General features: G+C 42.3%; 1 protein-coding gene across 5 annotated transcripts in view; it reads right to left on the bottom strand.

Moving 5' to 3' along the window:
* Window positions 1-1,307: 1,307 nt before the first annotated feature.
* LOC137536206 (protransforming growth factor alpha-like) overlaps window positions 1,308-17,646 on the bottom strand; it is a 40,683-nt gene continuing 24,344 nt past the window's right edge. For 4 of the 5 annotated variants that reach the window (XM_068258304.1, XM_068258303.1, XM_068258306.1 and 1 more), the window contains 6 exons: window positions 17,532-17,584; window positions 14,996-15,043; window positions 14,562-14,682; window positions 13,752-13,901; window positions 11,498-11,559; window positions 1,308-1,909 (listed from right to left, as the gene is read on the bottom strand). In XM_068258304.1, the coding sequence (XP_068114405.1) occupies window positions 1,896-1,909; window positions 11,498-11,559; window positions 13,752-13,901; window positions 14,562-14,682; window positions 14,996-15,043; window positions 17,532-17,584 (448 nt within the window). In that variant the 3' untranslated portion in view covers window positions 1,308-1,895. The remainder of the gene's footprint in view (window positions 1,910-11,497; window positions 11,560-13,751; window positions 13,902-14,561; window positions 14,683-14,995; window positions 15,044-17,531; window positions 17,585-17,646) is intronic. The other variant, XM_068258305.1, reaches the window with a different exon arrangement.

Raw genomic sequence — 17,646 nt, 5'->3', positions numbered from 1 at the left:
ACTTCTCACTCCTCTGTCCAGTCAAGACTTTAATACATGTAAGATTTGCTCTGGCAGCATGCCTGGCAAGTGTTTCTGCACACATGTTCATGCACAGTTGTCTGAATTGAGATATTTAACATGCCCATCAATTTCACTCTGCCAGAATGCTCATTTTCAAAATTCAAAACATTCAAAATGTAATTTTATGTACTTTGTGCTGTGGCAGCATTACCTCCCATTTGGTGGTCATCCCTGTAGCCAGGGGCGTAACTAGACATCACTGGGCCCCCCTGCAAAACATTGGATGGGGCCCCCCCACATCCCTCGCTTTCTTCACAGGAAAATGGTTCACCAAAATGTGTTTTCCCCATGCAGATTAAAAAAAAAAAAAAAAAAAAGACTTTCTCCAGCCCCTTGCAGCCGACAAGTCCCTCGTTTCCGCTCCCCTCCCAGTACATGCATACACAGCTGTATTATTTTACTACATGAGAGCACATGCTATAGCGAGGAACAATGACATGCTGAACATAAGATATAGTATTCACTGCAACTTTGGCAAAACATTCAGAATGTCACTGATTGATACTGTTATTACAGGATCTTGACTCCATATGAGACAACAAGCTCTCAATGGGGCAGGGACAGTCAGACATCAATCTTACCCACTCCACTGTGTCAGTAATCAGACACCACAAGACCATCACTAGTTCTATGCTACAATCAGAACTAGTGATGGTTATGTCTAGAACTCATGGAGAAGCATGCAGTTTGATCAGCTGATAGATTTGTAAAGTCGATTTGCTGTGATCAACATTCTGCTAAAGGCCCCATTCACACCTAAAAGCACAAAACGCCGGCGATTACCGCCTGCGTTTTGCGGGAGTGATTTTTCTGTGATTAATGTGACCATCACAAACTCATGTCTACCATTTATCTGCAGCACTGGCTGCAAACAGGTAAAATGTAATAAAGACAAGACAAAACATTTATATCGCGCTTTTCTCCTGGCGGACTCAAAGCGCCAGAGCTGCATCCACTAGGACGCGCTCTATAGGCAGTCGCAGTGTTAGGGAGACTTGCCTAAGGTCTCCTACTGAATAGGTGCTGGCTTACTGAACAGGCAGAGCAGAGATTCGAACCCTGGTCCCCTGTGTCAGAGGCAGAGCCCTTAACCATTACACCATAAAGCAGATGCACATTTATCCCTGGCTTGTCATGGGGAGAGGAGGGGGAGAGAGAGGGGAAAAAAAAAAAAAAAAAAAAAAAAAAAAAAAACACCTCTAAATGCATATGGCATAGAAATATATAAAACCAGTAATCTGATATGCTTTATAAAATTTTTATTTAATAAAGTAAAATAAATATACAAGTCCCAGTTACGATCCCATAGGCTTTTTTCAGATGGCTTTCTTGAATAGAAATCAAAGTTACAATTCCATTCGTTTTTTTCTCTTTACTTTCAGATGATAGCTTGTCAATGTTTATAATACAGGTTGAGGATCCCATAAACAGGACAGTCAGTCACATTTAGCCCATTAAATTGCAAGGTTGGGCTTACAAAACCACCTGATATTGTCAACATATTAAACTTAAGTGATCCAGCAGTAGTGTTTGGGTGGCCTCAGGTCACATCTAAAAAGATCCCTCAATGTCTCATCTTTGAGTAAATTTAAACATAAAACAGTCTGCTTATTTGTACTCGCTCCCAGCTCTATGGTTTGCCGATTCACTTTAAAGTTGCCGGTGCTCAGTCCTAGGACATAACTTGAATGGTCACCGCAAGCCTGCATAAAAAAGGTGCTTTTTGAAAGGTTTACTTTAAAAAGGAATATACATAAAAAAATAGATTAGTTTAAATAAAATGGTTCAGATTTCTCTCCCCAAATCCATGTGTGTTAAATCTGCAAGAGCTTTCATATTTGCGCATCTAGGAGAAAGGGGAAAAATATAATTAGATATACAGAGCAGTTAAACATTACACTGCCAGAGATGGCAATATGGTAATAATTATAGGTTGTGTCACCAGAAACTAATTCTGTTATGAATCAATTGGAAATGCCTTGAAGATTCTAGCAAGACACACACACACACAATATTTGACTGAAAACTGATTTTTCAGTCACATCCGATTATTTCAGTCAATTGATATCCCGAATGTTGCCTGCTGAAATCTATTGAAAAATCAATGTGCAGTGTGTAAGGAATCTATCACTCTCCAATTACACTCCGATCAGAAAGGGGATAGAAAGTCTTGCCACATTAGATGGCAATATAAGTGCATGGCTAGTTTAAGGCCTCTTTTCCACGGGCAGTTGAACTGTGTGTTCTGCACTGCAAGCAGTTACCAAGCAGTAGTGAGCAGTTGTGAGTTAGTAGGGCTGGAACCCACAAGAGCGTTTTTTTGAGCATTTTGGCAGCGCTGCGATACGCTAGCGTTTTGCCAAAACGCTCAGCTGATGTTAATGGATGGGGCAACTTCCACAGGACCTGCAGCATTTTGGGAGCGTTGGCGCTTCAATGTAAAGTATTGAAACGCTAGCAGAAACGCTCAGCAAAACCTAAACTGAGCGGTTTTGCTAGCGTTTTGCAGTTCAGCACACTAACAAATTTAAAAATAATTCACAGGACCAATCAGGATAAAAACGCGAAACGCAAAACACTACACAACCGATGAGGAAAAAAATACACTGTTGCAAAACGCGACCGAAAACACGCATGAATCCACTTGCAAACCGCTCAGGCAAAACGCTAGCGGTTGCGTTTGCGGATTTCAGTGGGTTCCAGGCCTAAGAGAGGCTTTTCACTGCCTATCAAATGCTCGTGGAAAAGAGGCCCAACAGTGCCTGTTAGTGCAAAGTAACTGGGGATGATCAAAGATTTGTTCTTCTGAGTTGATGCAAATTATGCAACTATATGTATTTTGAAAATGGACAGATTTCAAACTGAATATATTTCCAAAAAAATTTGCACAATTTCAGAAGCATTTGCATCTCATTGATCATACCTAAAAGTAACCCTATAAAGTGCCAATAATCTCCATACACTGATAGATTTGCAACAGATTCGACCATCAGATTTGTCAGATGCCTGTCAAGTCAAATCTGACCGGAATCTGATGTGTGCCACACAGTAGGAACAGATTTCCAATAGATGTCAGAATTAAATCTATTGGAAATGTATTGAAAATCGATCTAAATGCATTATTGCACTATTAGAGCTAATGCAACTCTATCATGGGCCATCGATCTGCTGCCAGCAGCACATCGACCTAGATTTTCCAATAGATTGAAATCGATCACAAAATCAATTGGCTGATTTGAAAGAATTGATTTCTAGTCGATCGCTGAAATCGACCAGTGTACGGGCCCCTTTAACGAGACTGAAATAAAAAGAAGTTCCCCTGGGAGGTACTCACCTCGGTAGGGGAAAGCCTCTGGATCCAATCGAGTCTTCCCCCGTCCTCCTGTGTCCCACAGTGGTCTCACTGTAGTCCACTGAATGCACAGCCGACAATTTGTCAGGCTGTGCAATATTTACCTTTCCCTGTTCCAGTGAGAGCGCTGTTGTGGCTCTCGGCTTCAGAAATAAGCGAAAATAGCCAATCTCAGTCGGGTCCGCTCTACTGCGCAGGTGCAGGAGACTTGGGCCTGCGCAGTAGAGCAGACTCAACTGGGATTGGCTATTTCCGAGCAGAGAGCCGCTACTGCACCTGCGCTGGGAGCCGGGAAGGTAAATATTTACATGCCCGCTGTTCGGTGGGGCACAGGGAGACCGCCGTGGGACACAGGATGACAGGGGAAGCCTCAATAGGACCCAGAGGCTTCCCCCTCCTAAGAGTACTCCACAGGGGTATATTTTTTAATGTTACAGATCCTCTTTAAAAAGGAAACCTTAAAGGGAACCTAAACTAAGAAGGATATGAATTTCTCCTTTTAAAATAACAGTTGCCTGACTCTCCTGCTGATCCTGTATCTAATACTTTTAGCCACAGCCCCTGAACAAGCATGCAGATCGGGTGCTCTGACTGAAGTCAGACTGGATTAGCTGCATGCTTGTTTCAGGTCTGTGATTCACACTGGTGCAGCCAAAGGGATCAGCAGAACTGCCAGGCAACTGGTATTGTTTAAAAAGGAAACATCCATATCCCTCTCAGTTAAAGGGAACCTAAACTGAGAGGGATATGGATGTTTCCTTTTAAACAATACCAGTTGCCTGGCAGCCAGGCTAATCTCTGGTTGCAGAAGTGACTGAATCAGAGACCTGAAACAAGCATGCAGCTAATCCAGTCTGACTTCAGTCAGAGCATCCGATCTGCATGCTTGTTCAGGGGCTGTGGCTAAAAGTATTAGGGCCTGTTTCCACTTCAGCCACACGCATCTTTCGAGACGCGCGGTGGCACTTCCGGGTGCACAGACAAATTGCATCAACCGTGCCAAGCACGGCTATGGTATTCGCAGCATCCCACATCAATTCAGATGGAAATGCCGGCCGAATCGCTAGCACAAGCAATTCAGCCGCCGGTGTTATTGTTCCCTATGGTAGAGTTTACCCCGTGCCATTCGCCTGCGGGGAAACGCTGTATATTTGGTGTGGAAACCGCGCAAGTGGAAACGAGCCCTTAGAGACAAGTTCGGCAGGAGAGTCAGGCAACTGGTATTTTAAAAAGTAAAAATCCATATCCTTCTCAGTTTAGGTTCCCTTTAAAGCGGACCCAAACCAAACATTTTTTTTTTTAATTAAAAATATTTAGTTGCACCACTCTGACATATACAAAGATAAATAAACACTCCTTCAAACCTATGATCATTTCAGTGCATGCTTTTCACCCTTCTCTTTTTATAGCTAGGGTTATACTGGGGGCAGCCATTAGCAATTCCTCCATTGCCAGACACCATCTACTACACCAGTTTGCCGGAAAAATCCTGGCAATATGAAAAGGGAGGGGCTCCTCCAATAAATGTAAAATATTTAATATTTGTCATCATGCAGCTGAAAAAAGGCTGCCATTTATTATTATAATTTAGAAAATAGTTTTTATTTCTGAAATCTTGTATTTTTAATTTGGGTCCACTTTAAGGCAAGCACAGAGATAGGATCATGCAGAATCCACATTTCTGTGCATTGTCAGCTCCTCTTGGTTCCCGTAATTACTCCTTGAAAAAGGGACGTTTGGCTAAAGAAACAAAACAAACAAAAAAAACAAAAAAAACACCCTTTAAGGCTAGGTTCACAATGGCAAGTTATTTTCCTGCGTTAAAGTCATAACGCAGATAACTGCACTGCAAGGTTAACCCTATGCGACACTGACGGTGCAACATTAAAGTCGTGTTGTAAATGTTGCGTTATGGTAACACTGCTGCAGTGCGTTACCTCTTAAAGTAGACATTCGATACAGGGAAGCATACTTTTCATTGCCTGTATGCCCCACTATATCTACTATATGCAACGGTAATGCAGCGGTGCAACTTTTTTCGTGCGTTGCGATGTAATGTTGCGTTGCAACTACATCACAACAACGTCCCACTGTGAACCTAATCAACAAGGGAGAAAGCTGGCGCATCCAAAAATCAAGCTTTATTAGTTCCATGTAAGGAGACAATACTTCCACTGTGAACCTAGCCTCAGACAGGAAGAGGCAGGCTTGCTGTAATCTTACCTCCCATCACCCTCCCCCTTCTCTTAAAGAGGAACTTCAGCCTAAACATGCTGTCACTGTCAAGTTACATTAGTTATGTTCATTAAAATAGGTAATATAATCTTACCCACCCTGTTTTAAAAGAACAGGCAAATGTTTGATTTCATAAGGGCAGCCATCTTTTTGGTTGAAAGGAGGTGACAGGGAGCACGATCACCCCTCCCCAGTTGCTAGGCAACGTGAACATCATAGGAAATACCATCATGCTTTGCACAGAATCAGGGGGGAAAAGCCGGGCAGTTTAATGGGTGGAGCTTAGCTAAAAATGCATCCAAAAATGATGCTTTGGTAAGAAAAACAAAGTTCTGATGCTGTGAAACTGTTAAACACCAAGCCTTTTCAGTTCTGCTGAGTAGATTTTAGTCACTTTAAACCTTCCTGGCGGTAACTTCGTTCGGGGTAAAGGTTCGTATACACGTCCGATAAAGATCGTTCGTTACGAACGATTCGTGACGTTTACACGATATTCAAATTAGACCGAGAAGATCGTTCGTAATGAACGATTGTGTACACACGTGAACGATATAAGTATAAAGTACTGAACGACGAACGATAAAAAAATGCGTGCGCAAACGGGAGTGACGTTATGACAGGCAATAAGAACATGCGTACTACTCCACAGATAATCATTATCGGACGATCTTTGTACACACTGCAACGATTGAACGATTATCTTTTGAAAAAAATCAGCCGGGTTGGATCGGTCGGATTGAACGATAACGGTCGTTATTGTCCCAAAAAAGATCGTTGGAAAATTTGGAACGCACGATTATCGGTCCGATTGTCGTTATCGTTCGTTTCGAATGATCGTTATCGTACGTGTGTACTCAGCTTAAGTCGCGCAGGAGGATTTCTCAGGCCCTACTGGGCCGATTTGCATAATTTTTTTTTTGCTACACACAGCTAGCACTTTGCTAGCTGTGTGTGCACACTGATCGCCGCCGCTACGCGCCGATTCGACGCGCCATGCCGGGAAAAGCCCTCCAGGAAATCCCATTCTTTGAACGGGATTTCCTGATTGCAGATTGCCGGAGGTGATTGGAGCGGGTGGGGGGGATGCCGCTGCACAGCGGCTATCATGTAGCGAGAAAAAACAAAAAACTGCTGCGCTGCCCCCTGGTGGTTTTTAACCTATTTTGGTTCCTGGACGCAGAAACTACGTCCAGGAACCATGCGTGCTCCCGCGGTCGATCGTGCGCGTGCACGCGCACTCCCAGCCGTGGATTCGGTAGCCAGGGAATCAGTGTATCGGGCTATGGTGCCCGATCACTGATTCCTCTCCCCCGCTGAAAAAGCAACAGCTTCTCTCGGTAGCTGCGCCTTTTCTGGCCGTTCCCTCCCCGATGCGCCACTCTAAGCGTGTTATGCTTAGAGTGACGTCATGTAAACAAACTCATGGCCGCCATCTTGTGGCCAAAAAGTAATACTACAACTGAAAATAAAAAAATTAAAATGAACACACATTTACATTATAAATCTATTGTTTACCCCCCACCCTCCCAAAACTACCCAAATAAAATGTTTACTATAAAAAAAAATGTAAATATTTACCTAAGGGACTAAACTTTTTTAATATCAATGTAAAGATGAAATATTTCTATATTTTTTTTTTATTTTAAACTTGTTAATAGTGATAGATGCAAAATGGAAAAAATGCACCTTTATTTCCAAATAAAATATTGTCGCCATACATTGTGATAGGGACATAATTTTAACGGTGTAATAACCGGGACATATGGGCAAATACAATACGTGAGTTTTAATTATGGAGGCATGTATTATTTTAAAACTATAATGGCTGAAAACTGAGAAATAATGAATTTCCATTTTTTTCTTATTCTTCCTGTTAAAATGCGTTTACAGTAAAGTGGCTCTTAGCAAAATGTACCCCCCAAAGAAAGCCTAATTGGTGGCGGAAAAAACAAGATATAGATCAGTTCATTGTGATAAGTAGAATGGAAATACATATATCCAGGCACATCGCCTCTAGTTAGGACATTAAATAAATTATTAGGGAAAGGGAGGTGCTGAAGGGGGTGTGGCTAGAAAACAGCAAAAATCTATTAACCCTTCGCACACTCACATGCAAATGTTCAAACAAATGCATTCACAGATTTACTCATCCAGGCACAACTGCCATCCCTACAGCTAAATTAAAAGCCAGGGTTTTAGTTCACAGAAGAATGCATTCTTATGCTTAGTCACCTACACTGCGCAGAAGTACCCAGGCAAACATAGGTCCAATTCAGTGCACTCCCTCCTTCCCCTGTATGTATTTGTCAGCATGCTGTTTTCTAGCCACACCTCCTTCAGCACCTCCCTTTCCCTAATAATTTATTTAATGTCCTAACTAGAGGCAATGTGCCTGGATATATGTATTTCCATTTTACTACTGACCCCTGTGGCTAGGGTCCAATTCAGTGCACGCCCTCCTTCCCCTGTATGTATTTGTCAGCATGCACACAGCTTATGCTGGTGTATGCGCATGGTGCACATGGACACAACGTTAGCGCCCTTGTGCGATTGGTAAGATGCACCGTCTTTCCCAGGAGAGGAAGTTAGGATGTGTGCTCCTAATCCATTGATAGGTTTGATGCAATGAATGTGTTTGCATGTCTGCACTATGCATGTTACAGGGCCAGAGTTAGGACACCTATGTTTGCCTGGGTACTTCTGCGCAGTGTAGGTGACTAAGCATAAGAATGCATTCTTCTGTTAACTAAAACCCTGGCTTTTAATTTAGCTGTAGGGATGGCAGTTGTGCCTGGATGAGTGAATCTGTGAATGCATTTGTTTGAACATTTGCATGTGAGTGTGCGAAGGGTTAATAGATTTTCATTGTGATAAGTAGTGATAAAGTTATAGGCTAATGAATGAGAGGTGAACATTTCTCACGTGAAAACCACGGAACCTGAATGGGTTAATAAACCGCCAGGAGGGTTAAAGGGACTCCGAGCAGTGCAGAAACTATGGACAGATGCATATCATTTTAAAGCGCTCTTTCTCCTCTTTCCAATGATATATAAACCGCCACCCTACGCCTTTCAGTTTTCGCTATTTTCGAGATTGAAATTGACGCGGCCGCAATTTCAATCGCGAAAATAGAGAAAACTAAAAGGCGTAGGGCGACGATTTAGATGTCGCCAGAAAGAGGAGAAAGAGAGCTTTAAAATGATATCCATCTTTCCATAGTTACATTGTATTACACAGGGCGACTTTTTCCTAAAGTCAGCAGCTCCATTCTGCTGAATGGAGCTGCTGACACTGGGGAAAGTGTCGTCCTGTGTAATACAATATAACTATGGAAAGATGGATATCATTTTAAAGCTCTCTTTCTCCTCTTTCTGGCGACATCTAAATCGTCGCCCTACGCCTTTTAGTTTTCTCTATTTTCGCGGTTAAAATCGCGGCCACGGCAATTTCAATCGCGAAATTAGCGAAAACTAAAAGGCGTAGGGCGGCGGTTTATATATCATTGGAAAGAGGAGAAAGAGAGCTTTAAAATGATATGCATCTTTCCATAGTTTCTGCACTGCTCGGAGTCCCTTTAAGGATAGTTGGGCAGAGAAGATTTACAATGCACAAAAGGTATGTGGATCCAGCATAAATTAATCTCTGTGCTTAAAGTACCCCTGAACCGATCATTTTCTTGCTTTTAATAATGGTTTATGTGCAGTGCTGCGACATATGTCACAGCACCATCCTTACCCTCCTCCAGCATCCCTTGAGCTCACACTGCTCAGCCTTTGTTTTCGACAAAGGAATGTCAATTTTGCTGCAGCTACAGCCAATTTTGGGATGCATTAAAAGGGAAATAAAAACTCGAGATGCTAACATAATATTGCCTCCGTTTAACGCTCGTAAGGCCACATCTGGAATATGGAATTCAGTTCTGGGCACCACATTACAGGAAGGATATTGTAGTTTTAGAGCAGGTGCAGAGACTGGAAACAAAATTGATACGAGGGATGGAAGGTCTCAGTTCCCCTCTCCGCCCATCCCCAAGAATGCCCCTTTCAGTTTATTGTTCTGATACAGTTATGTCACTGCACACAGTGCGCAGGAGAACTGCAAGGTGCACGCTTTAGGATATTTGTAAATACCTGGGCCCAGTTCGTTACCATCAGGAACTATGCTGCACAAGCATTTATGTCACAGCTTTCTTGCGCACTGTGTGTAGTAGGTATGATCAATGAGATGCAAATTCTGAAATGATGCACATTTTTCTGCAAATTTACACAGTTTGAAAGTGGATCAATTTAAACCCATATTTAAAGGTATTATTAAATTTAAATGTATTAAATTTTCAAGCTGCATAGATTTGTATACAAATTTGCATAAATGTGCATCAACTTGGAATATGTACATCTTTGATCATCCCTAGTGTGCAGTGACAAAGTCTATTTGAAGGATGAACAGGAAGTGAAAGGGGTATTCCTAGGGAGCAGCAGAGGAGGAGGAGAACTGCCACTTCCTCCCCACCCATAATCAAAGTTCCTCAGTGGAGAATAAGGGCTCGTTTCCACCATAGCGAATCCGCATGCGGCGACGAGATGCGGATTCGCTTGTTACACTGAAGTGGCCGGGGCTGTTTCCACATGTGCGGCGTGCGGGAGCGATTTGGCTGCGGGCCAAATCTGCACGACGGGACCCACCGAATTCGCCTGCGTCGGGAATCCGTGCGAATCGCCGCTAATGTATTTAATAGTAAAAACGCATGCGTTTGTTACATGCGTTTTTACCCGCGATTTCGCACCTTTTTCAATGTTATTTTGCCCTGGCAGTGTCATGGTTAATTTCGCATGGCACCCTGCCATGCGAAATCGCACGCGAAATCGCTGGTAAAAATGCATGCGGAAACGCATCCGCATGCGTTTTTACAAGCGTCTGAATGCCGGCGAAATCGCGTCGCAACAGTGGAAACGAGCCCTAAAGGCTGAACAGTGCATGGACCACAGGGGGCACTGAAAAGAGCCAGAACAAAAAAACAAACAAAACCAAACTCAGTTTAGAGGTACTTTAACCACTTAATGACAAGCTGACTTATAAAAACGTCCTGCTAGAGCATCTTAACGGCTCCAGGACGTTTTTTTTCAGTCAAACAGTGCTGCTGCTGTGCGCGTGTGCATGTATAAAAAAAAAAAAAAAAAAAAGAATACCCTTATTTCCAAATATTATATTGTCACTATACTTTGTACTAGGGACATAATTAAAATGTGATAGCCAGGACAAATAGGCAGTTAAAATTTTTGGATTTTATGTACAGTAGCAGTGTTTATATTAAAACTATAGGGGATGAAATTGGAGAAAGTATTTTTTCCTTGTTTTTCCCCTCTAACATGCATAGAAAATTAAGTAATCACTGAAAACAAATATTAACCCCAGAAAGCCCAATTGGTGGTGGAAAAAAAAAAAAAAAAAAAAAAAAAAAAAAAGGATATAGATTAAGCTATTGGTAAATGTAAGGGATGAGCGCTGAACAGTGAAAATTTGCTCTTGTCCATTAGGGTAAAAACCCCTTTGGGGTTAAGTGGTTAAATTAGACAGCTTTGCCTCGGGACAGGTTAGAATGAAGATGTTAAGACTTATGATCGTATCACATTTGCATCTGTTACTATGACATAGCTGGAAACTAGGTTCCTTCCATCTTTTAACACCATTGACATTCTCAGCAATTAAAGACAGATTTACTGCAAACATTATGCAAACTAATATGTAGCAGTAGAATAACCCATGGGACATTGAACCTTCTGAATCATAGCAGGATACAAGTGTTATAACAGAACCACATCGGTGATGTGCAAAGACCGCCATATGTACCATTAATATCTGTGTTCTTTAGACGAGTAACACCAATTTTCGTGCTTCTTATTCTGCAAAAGCTTGGAGGGAAAAAATAAAAAAATTCACATTAGACTAAATTGAGGTGACTATTGCAGCAAAATGGACTTTATAAAACAGAAAGGAAGAAAGACATAAAGGAAATAGGAACTGCATGCTTGTTTATGGTGTGATTCAGACACTACTGCAGCCAAAGAGACCACCAGGGCAGCCAAGGCAACTGGTATTGTTTAAAAGGAAATAAATATGGCAGCCTCCATATCTCTTTAGTTACAGTTCTTTGAACTCCAAGGAAAGTAATTTCATTTAAATGTTAGACACGAGTCCACAGCCTGTTGGTTTCTCTATATCTGATGTTTCAGTCTTCAGAAACCCTATTGAAATGTAGTCTTCTTGGGCACCGATACACACATCAGACCATAGTCTTTGGAAAATGAAAGATCAGACCAATTTTACCCCCTTCCATGTAATATGAGAGCCATACCTACATCTATTCTATGGAGCTGAACTCCCCATCAGACAGAAATCTTTGTCAGATGCTGCACACAAAGATGCTGTAGACATGCAAAAGATCCGCGCCTGCAAAATGCATTCATAGACCATGATATCTGCAGATCATACACACCTTGTTTGACATTCATCTGCAGATCAGATCCACCAGGATGGATTTTCAGATCTGCAGATGATTGTCTGATCTGCAGATGAATGTCAGTTAAACAAGGTGTGTATGAGGATCTGCAGATCTCATAGACTATGAATGCAATTTGCAGGAACGGATCTTTGGCAGGAACAGATCTTTGGCAGGAACAGATCTTTGGCAGGAACAGATCTTTGGCAGGAACAGATCTTTGGCAGGAACAGATCTTTGGCAGGAACAGATCTTTGGCAGGAACAGATCTTTGGCAGGAACAGATCTTTGGCAGGAACAGATCTTTGGCAGGAACAGATCTTTGGCAGGAACAGATCTTTGGCAGGAACAGATCTTTGGCAGGAACAGATCTTTGGCAGGAACAGATCTTTGGCAGGAACAGATCTTTGGCAGGAACAGATCTTTGGCAGGAACAGATCTTTGGCAGGAACAGATCTTTGGCAGGAACAGATCTTTGGCAGGAACAGATCTTTGGCAGGAACAGATCTTTGGCAGGAACAGATCTTTGGCAGGAACAGATCTTTGGCAGGAACAGATCTTTGGCAGGAACAGATCTTTGGCAGGAACAGATCTTTGGCAGGAACAGATCTTTGGCAGGAACAGATCTTTGGCAGGAACAGATCTTTGGCAGGAACAGATCTTTGGCAGGAACAGATCTTTGGCAGGAACAGATCTTTGGCAGGAACAGATCTTTGGCAGGAACAGATCTTTGGCAGGAACAGATCTTTGGCAGGAACAGATCTTTGGCAGGAACAGATCTTTGGCAGATACTGATCTTTTGTGTGTGTGCAGCATCTTTGTGTGCAGCATCTTTGTGTGCAGCATCTTTGTGTGCAGCATCTTTGTGTGCAGCATCTTTGTGTGCAGCATCTTTGTGTGCAGCATCTTTGTGTGCAGCATCTTTGTGTGCAGCATCTTTGTGTGCAGCATCTTTGTGTGCAGCATCTTTGTGTGCAGCATCTTTGTGTGCAGCATCTTTGTGTGCAGCATCTTTGTGTGCAGCATCTTTGTGTGCAGCATCTTTCAAAGATTTTTTTCTGATGGGGAGTTCAGCTCTATAGAAAAGACTGACGGTATGGCTCTCATACTGCATGGAAGGGGGTAAAATTGGTCTGTGATCCTTCATTTTCAAAAAAAGACTATGGTCTGATGTGTGTATGTGGCCTTAGTGTACTTGTGACCCCATCCTATCAATTATGTCCACATGTATATCCCAATTAAGAGAAATCCCATCTTCTCCCATTCAGGATCAATTTAAGGATGCCAAAAGCTTAAACCAAAGTCTATACTAAACTTGGAGTCGTTTCCTTGGCTAGAATATTTACCACATTGCTATAGTATGGAGTGCTCACAAGATGCCCTAACAAGCTCATAATATCTAGCAGTTCCATGTTCTGATAGAACTAGAGCTCCAATAATTTTGGAAGACCCCTTTATAAACCATTGTATAGTACATTGTATTTTGTTGCATGATTTATGACCGCTAATTGTTGGTAAGTGCCATGGAAATTATGAATATATAAAAAAAAAAAACGAAAAAAGGACAAAAAACACAACCACAAGATTTGATATTGGAGCACTTACTAGATTCCAAGGCACGTGCTGCCTATTAGCGTTAATATGACTACAAAGGTCACTGACAGTGCCACCGCCAGAAAGGACCGAGGATCTGTAGCCATCAGCAGCATCAGATTCACATATTCGCATCGACTACCATCGTAGCCCTTGAAGCATCTGGAAGAGAAATACTATGCATAACAAAACCTTAAACTGGAAAATAAAAAAAGCACAAAGGACATTAATCGTGCTAGAATTAGTGAGCTGCACTTCTGACATACCATTTTACATTATGCATCCTTAGTTATTTGTTGTATGTTAAAGTATTGTGGCTAAAACATAATTAAAATTAGGACTAAGCCTTGGTTTCCAGTAGAGTCAAGACAGAGCCGGGACAAGGTCCTCCAGTACCCAAGGCTGAGATACCAATGTGCGCCCCTCTATCCCTCCCACCTCAGCCTTCACACACTGACTGCTATTAGACTACGAGATGCCCCAGGGCCGCCAACACCGTAATCTCTAGTTATCTGGCTGCAGTCACTGCCATGTATCCCCTTTTCTCATTTCTCTTTGCTTCAAACACAATAGGGGAATGATAACTGAGTGAGTCGTGCGCCCCCTCCTACATTGCACCCTGAAGCTGGAGCCTCTTGCCTCTGCCTCTGACTGGCCCTGAGTCAAGAAGCCTGAAAAGCTAGATAGACTGTATAAGGTTTTTTTTATGTATGATCTATACAAAAGGACTGTATGGGACATTCAATTTGCTAAGATTTGAGAATGGAATACAAGTAATTAATATGCTAATTGTCAGGCCTCCATAAACTACTTAATACCTACTTGCAAGAAGGTGCGGATTCAGATACCAGGAAGCGACATGTGCCATGGAAGCAGAAGTCAGAGTGTGAATCTGGGCAGTCGACAAGAGATGTTTGTGGTGAAGCTTTGGCAGAGTAAGAAGCTGTAAAAGGACGAAAAGAGCCATATGACACCAGTAAAATAAGCTAACTATATTTGCATAACGTAACCAGACAAGTGACATTTCTGCCCAAGCAGCTTTGTAGCCTAGTTATACAGCACAAAACAACACACTGAAGGAATCGGAACCTGTAATTCGTAAGAACACTATCATAGGATTAAGGGAAGATTAAGCTGAAAAAGACAGTCTCTTTGAAATTAAAGTGCCAGAGCAAACAGTGAATATTTAAAAAACCCCTATCAATTCACCAACACCAACGTGAGCTAAGACGCCTGAAAAGGAATACGCTACTTACAGTTGCCCACTTTTGCGCTAATGTTGTAAGCCAGACAGGATGAAACACCTTATTGGGAGAAGTAAACATCGAATGAGACTAATGCTGGCCTTGCCTTTCTATTAAGAACGTTCACAGACACTCCAGTTAGATTAATAAAAAAAGAAAAAAAAAAGAAAAAAAAAAAAAAAAAAAAAGAAAATCACTGCATCTATACAGCATCCAAGTAAAACAACCAGGGGCATTGCTAGCCCCAAAGATCAGTGGCACGTGCCATGGATCAATTCTTGGTGCCCTGGATGTCCCCCAGGCAGATTCAGAGCTGTGGAGTTGTGAGGCCTTTAGGGGGGCATGCTGGGATCTGTGGTGCCTCAATGGTGTGCAGGCTGGGAGCTGTGATGCATCAATGGGGGTATGCTGAGTGCTGTGGTGCCTCTATGGGGGCATGCAGTGAGCTGTGGTTATTCTATGGGGCATGCTGAGAGTTGTGGTTATTCAATGGGGCATGCTGAAAGTTGTGGTTAATCAATGGGGCATGCTGAAAGTTGTGGTTAATCAATGGGGCATGCTGAAAGTTGTGGTTATTCAATGGGGCATGCTGAAAGTTGTGGTTATTCAATGGGGCATGCTGAAAGTTGTGGTGCCTCAGTGGGAGGCCTGTGGGATCATGGGAGATGGTCCACTAGAAGTTTAGGGAATGCTATGGGGGGAGGGACTGCCAGACGGGAACAGTAAAAAAGGGCGCAGGAGGCTAGTGGACAAATCGGGCGCCGCCATTCACTCCCATAATAAATATCGTTTAATGGGCGCCCGATAGGAAAAAAGGGCGCCGGAGAAAAATAACGTTTTAAAAGCGGCGCCCGGAGACTTAATGTTTTATTACTGCTTCTCATGATTACACATTATTTAATGATTTATACATTTTTTAATATTTTTAAACGAAAAACAGTACAATATTTTTTTCAAACATTTTTAAACGAAAAACAGTACAATTTTTTTTTCATTTTTTTTTTTTACATTTTTAAACGAAAAAACCGCACAATATGTTTTTGAAACGTTATTAATGCTGATCACAGGGGGGTCTTAGGTTTAGGCACCAACAGGGGGGGTCTTAGGTTTAGGCACCAACAGGGGGGGGGTCTTAGGTTTAGGCACCAACGGGGGGGGGGGGGGTCTTAGGTTTAGGCACCAACAGGGGGGGGGGGTCTTAGGTTTAGGCACCAACAGGGGGGGGGGGGTCTTAGGTTTAGGCACCAACAGGGGGGGGGTCTTAGGTTTAGGCACCAACAGGGGGGGGGGGGGTCTTAGGTTTAGGCATCAACAGGGGGGTCTAGGGGTTAGGGGTAGGTACAGGGAGGGTTACTTAGTAATTTTTTTTTAAACGTTAATCTTTCGTTTAAATAGTGAAACGTATAATAACGTTTTTACAATTGCTGATTTAATGCACATTATTTAATGATTTATAACTTTATAAAACATTAATTTTAAACGAAATATAGTACAATACATTTTTAAACGTTATCCATGCTTATCGTTTAAAACCCCGCGCCCTTTTTCCCAGCGCCCCTTTTTAACGTACGCCTGCCAGACAACCTGACAGCAGGTCAGCACAGCAGAAAGCCAGACCAGCCAGCACAGAAGCCAGGTAACTGCCTAGTTATGTGACATGCTGCATTTATTTATTTCTTGCATTGATGGAGAGGGGGGCTTCAAGCATTTTGCTGGGCAGGCCTACTTAGAACACTGTTAAGTTCATGTAAATTTGACTGCACCCATGACCACACCGACACTCTGGTTCATGGCCACACCTATTTTCCAGCTGGAGTGCCCAAAAGTGCCCCAGATCTCTTAGTCGATCGGACGGTCACAACTGTTTGGGCTCAAACTGGGAGAAAAATTGTACAATCCAATGCAATAAGGGGAATCAATCCATAAAACGGATTGGTGCAGCGATCATTCTCCATGCTAATCAATTGGATAATTGATAGTTCTGAAGATTGTATCATTAATATGCACCTTTAGTCATCTCAAAGCGAAAAATGGAGGCAACTGCTCTCTATTATGGGACAGTGCCAGGACTAGGACAGCCAATCCTGATGCAAACTAAGACAAAAGGGATACCCGCACCATGTCCATAAAAAGCAAGTGCCTTTATTGTGGACGTATCCAAAAATCACCACACATCATACAACTGACATGTTTCTTAATCATAGCTTTGTTTTAGTAATCTTAAGTCGTGGTAGAAGTGTTTTTTTACCAGATATGCTCCTTACATCGCTGCACCACTTAGCAAGTCGCTGACATGCAATACAGGTTTTTATATTTTTGCATGACAGACTAGATAGCAGATCACATCAAACGCAAAAATAAAGTTTCGCCCATTGACAGGGATTCGTCAATGATCACAATTAAGTGCTAACTGTAGTGTTGCATAGCACTGTGTGCAATCCTATTAATTCATACAAACACCATTCTCTTACTAAAGTAAAGGACAAAGATGGGGGGGGGGACAAAAAAACACAAAAAAAAAAAAAACACACACAGCTAAAATAGTTACCTGCAATAAGAAAAAGGAGTTGAAACATTGCTGATCTTGTCCTACGATGGTGCCTGCAAAGCGTATAAAAATGGATTCTGAGTAACAGTGGGGAAAAAAGTCCAAGACAAGTTCA

Source organism: Hyperolius riggenbachi, chromosome 10 (assembly GCF_040937935.1).
Source record: "Hyperolius riggenbachi isolate aHypRig1 chromosome 10, aHypRig1.pri, whole genome shotgun sequence".
In the NCBI taxonomy this organism is placed as follows: domain Eukaryota; kingdom Metazoa; phylum Chordata; class Amphibia; order Anura; family Hyperoliidae; genus Hyperolius; species Hyperolius riggenbachi.
The sequence above is the reverse complement of the archived record's forward strand: the minus strand, read 5'-3'. Positions and strand labels throughout refer to the sequence as shown.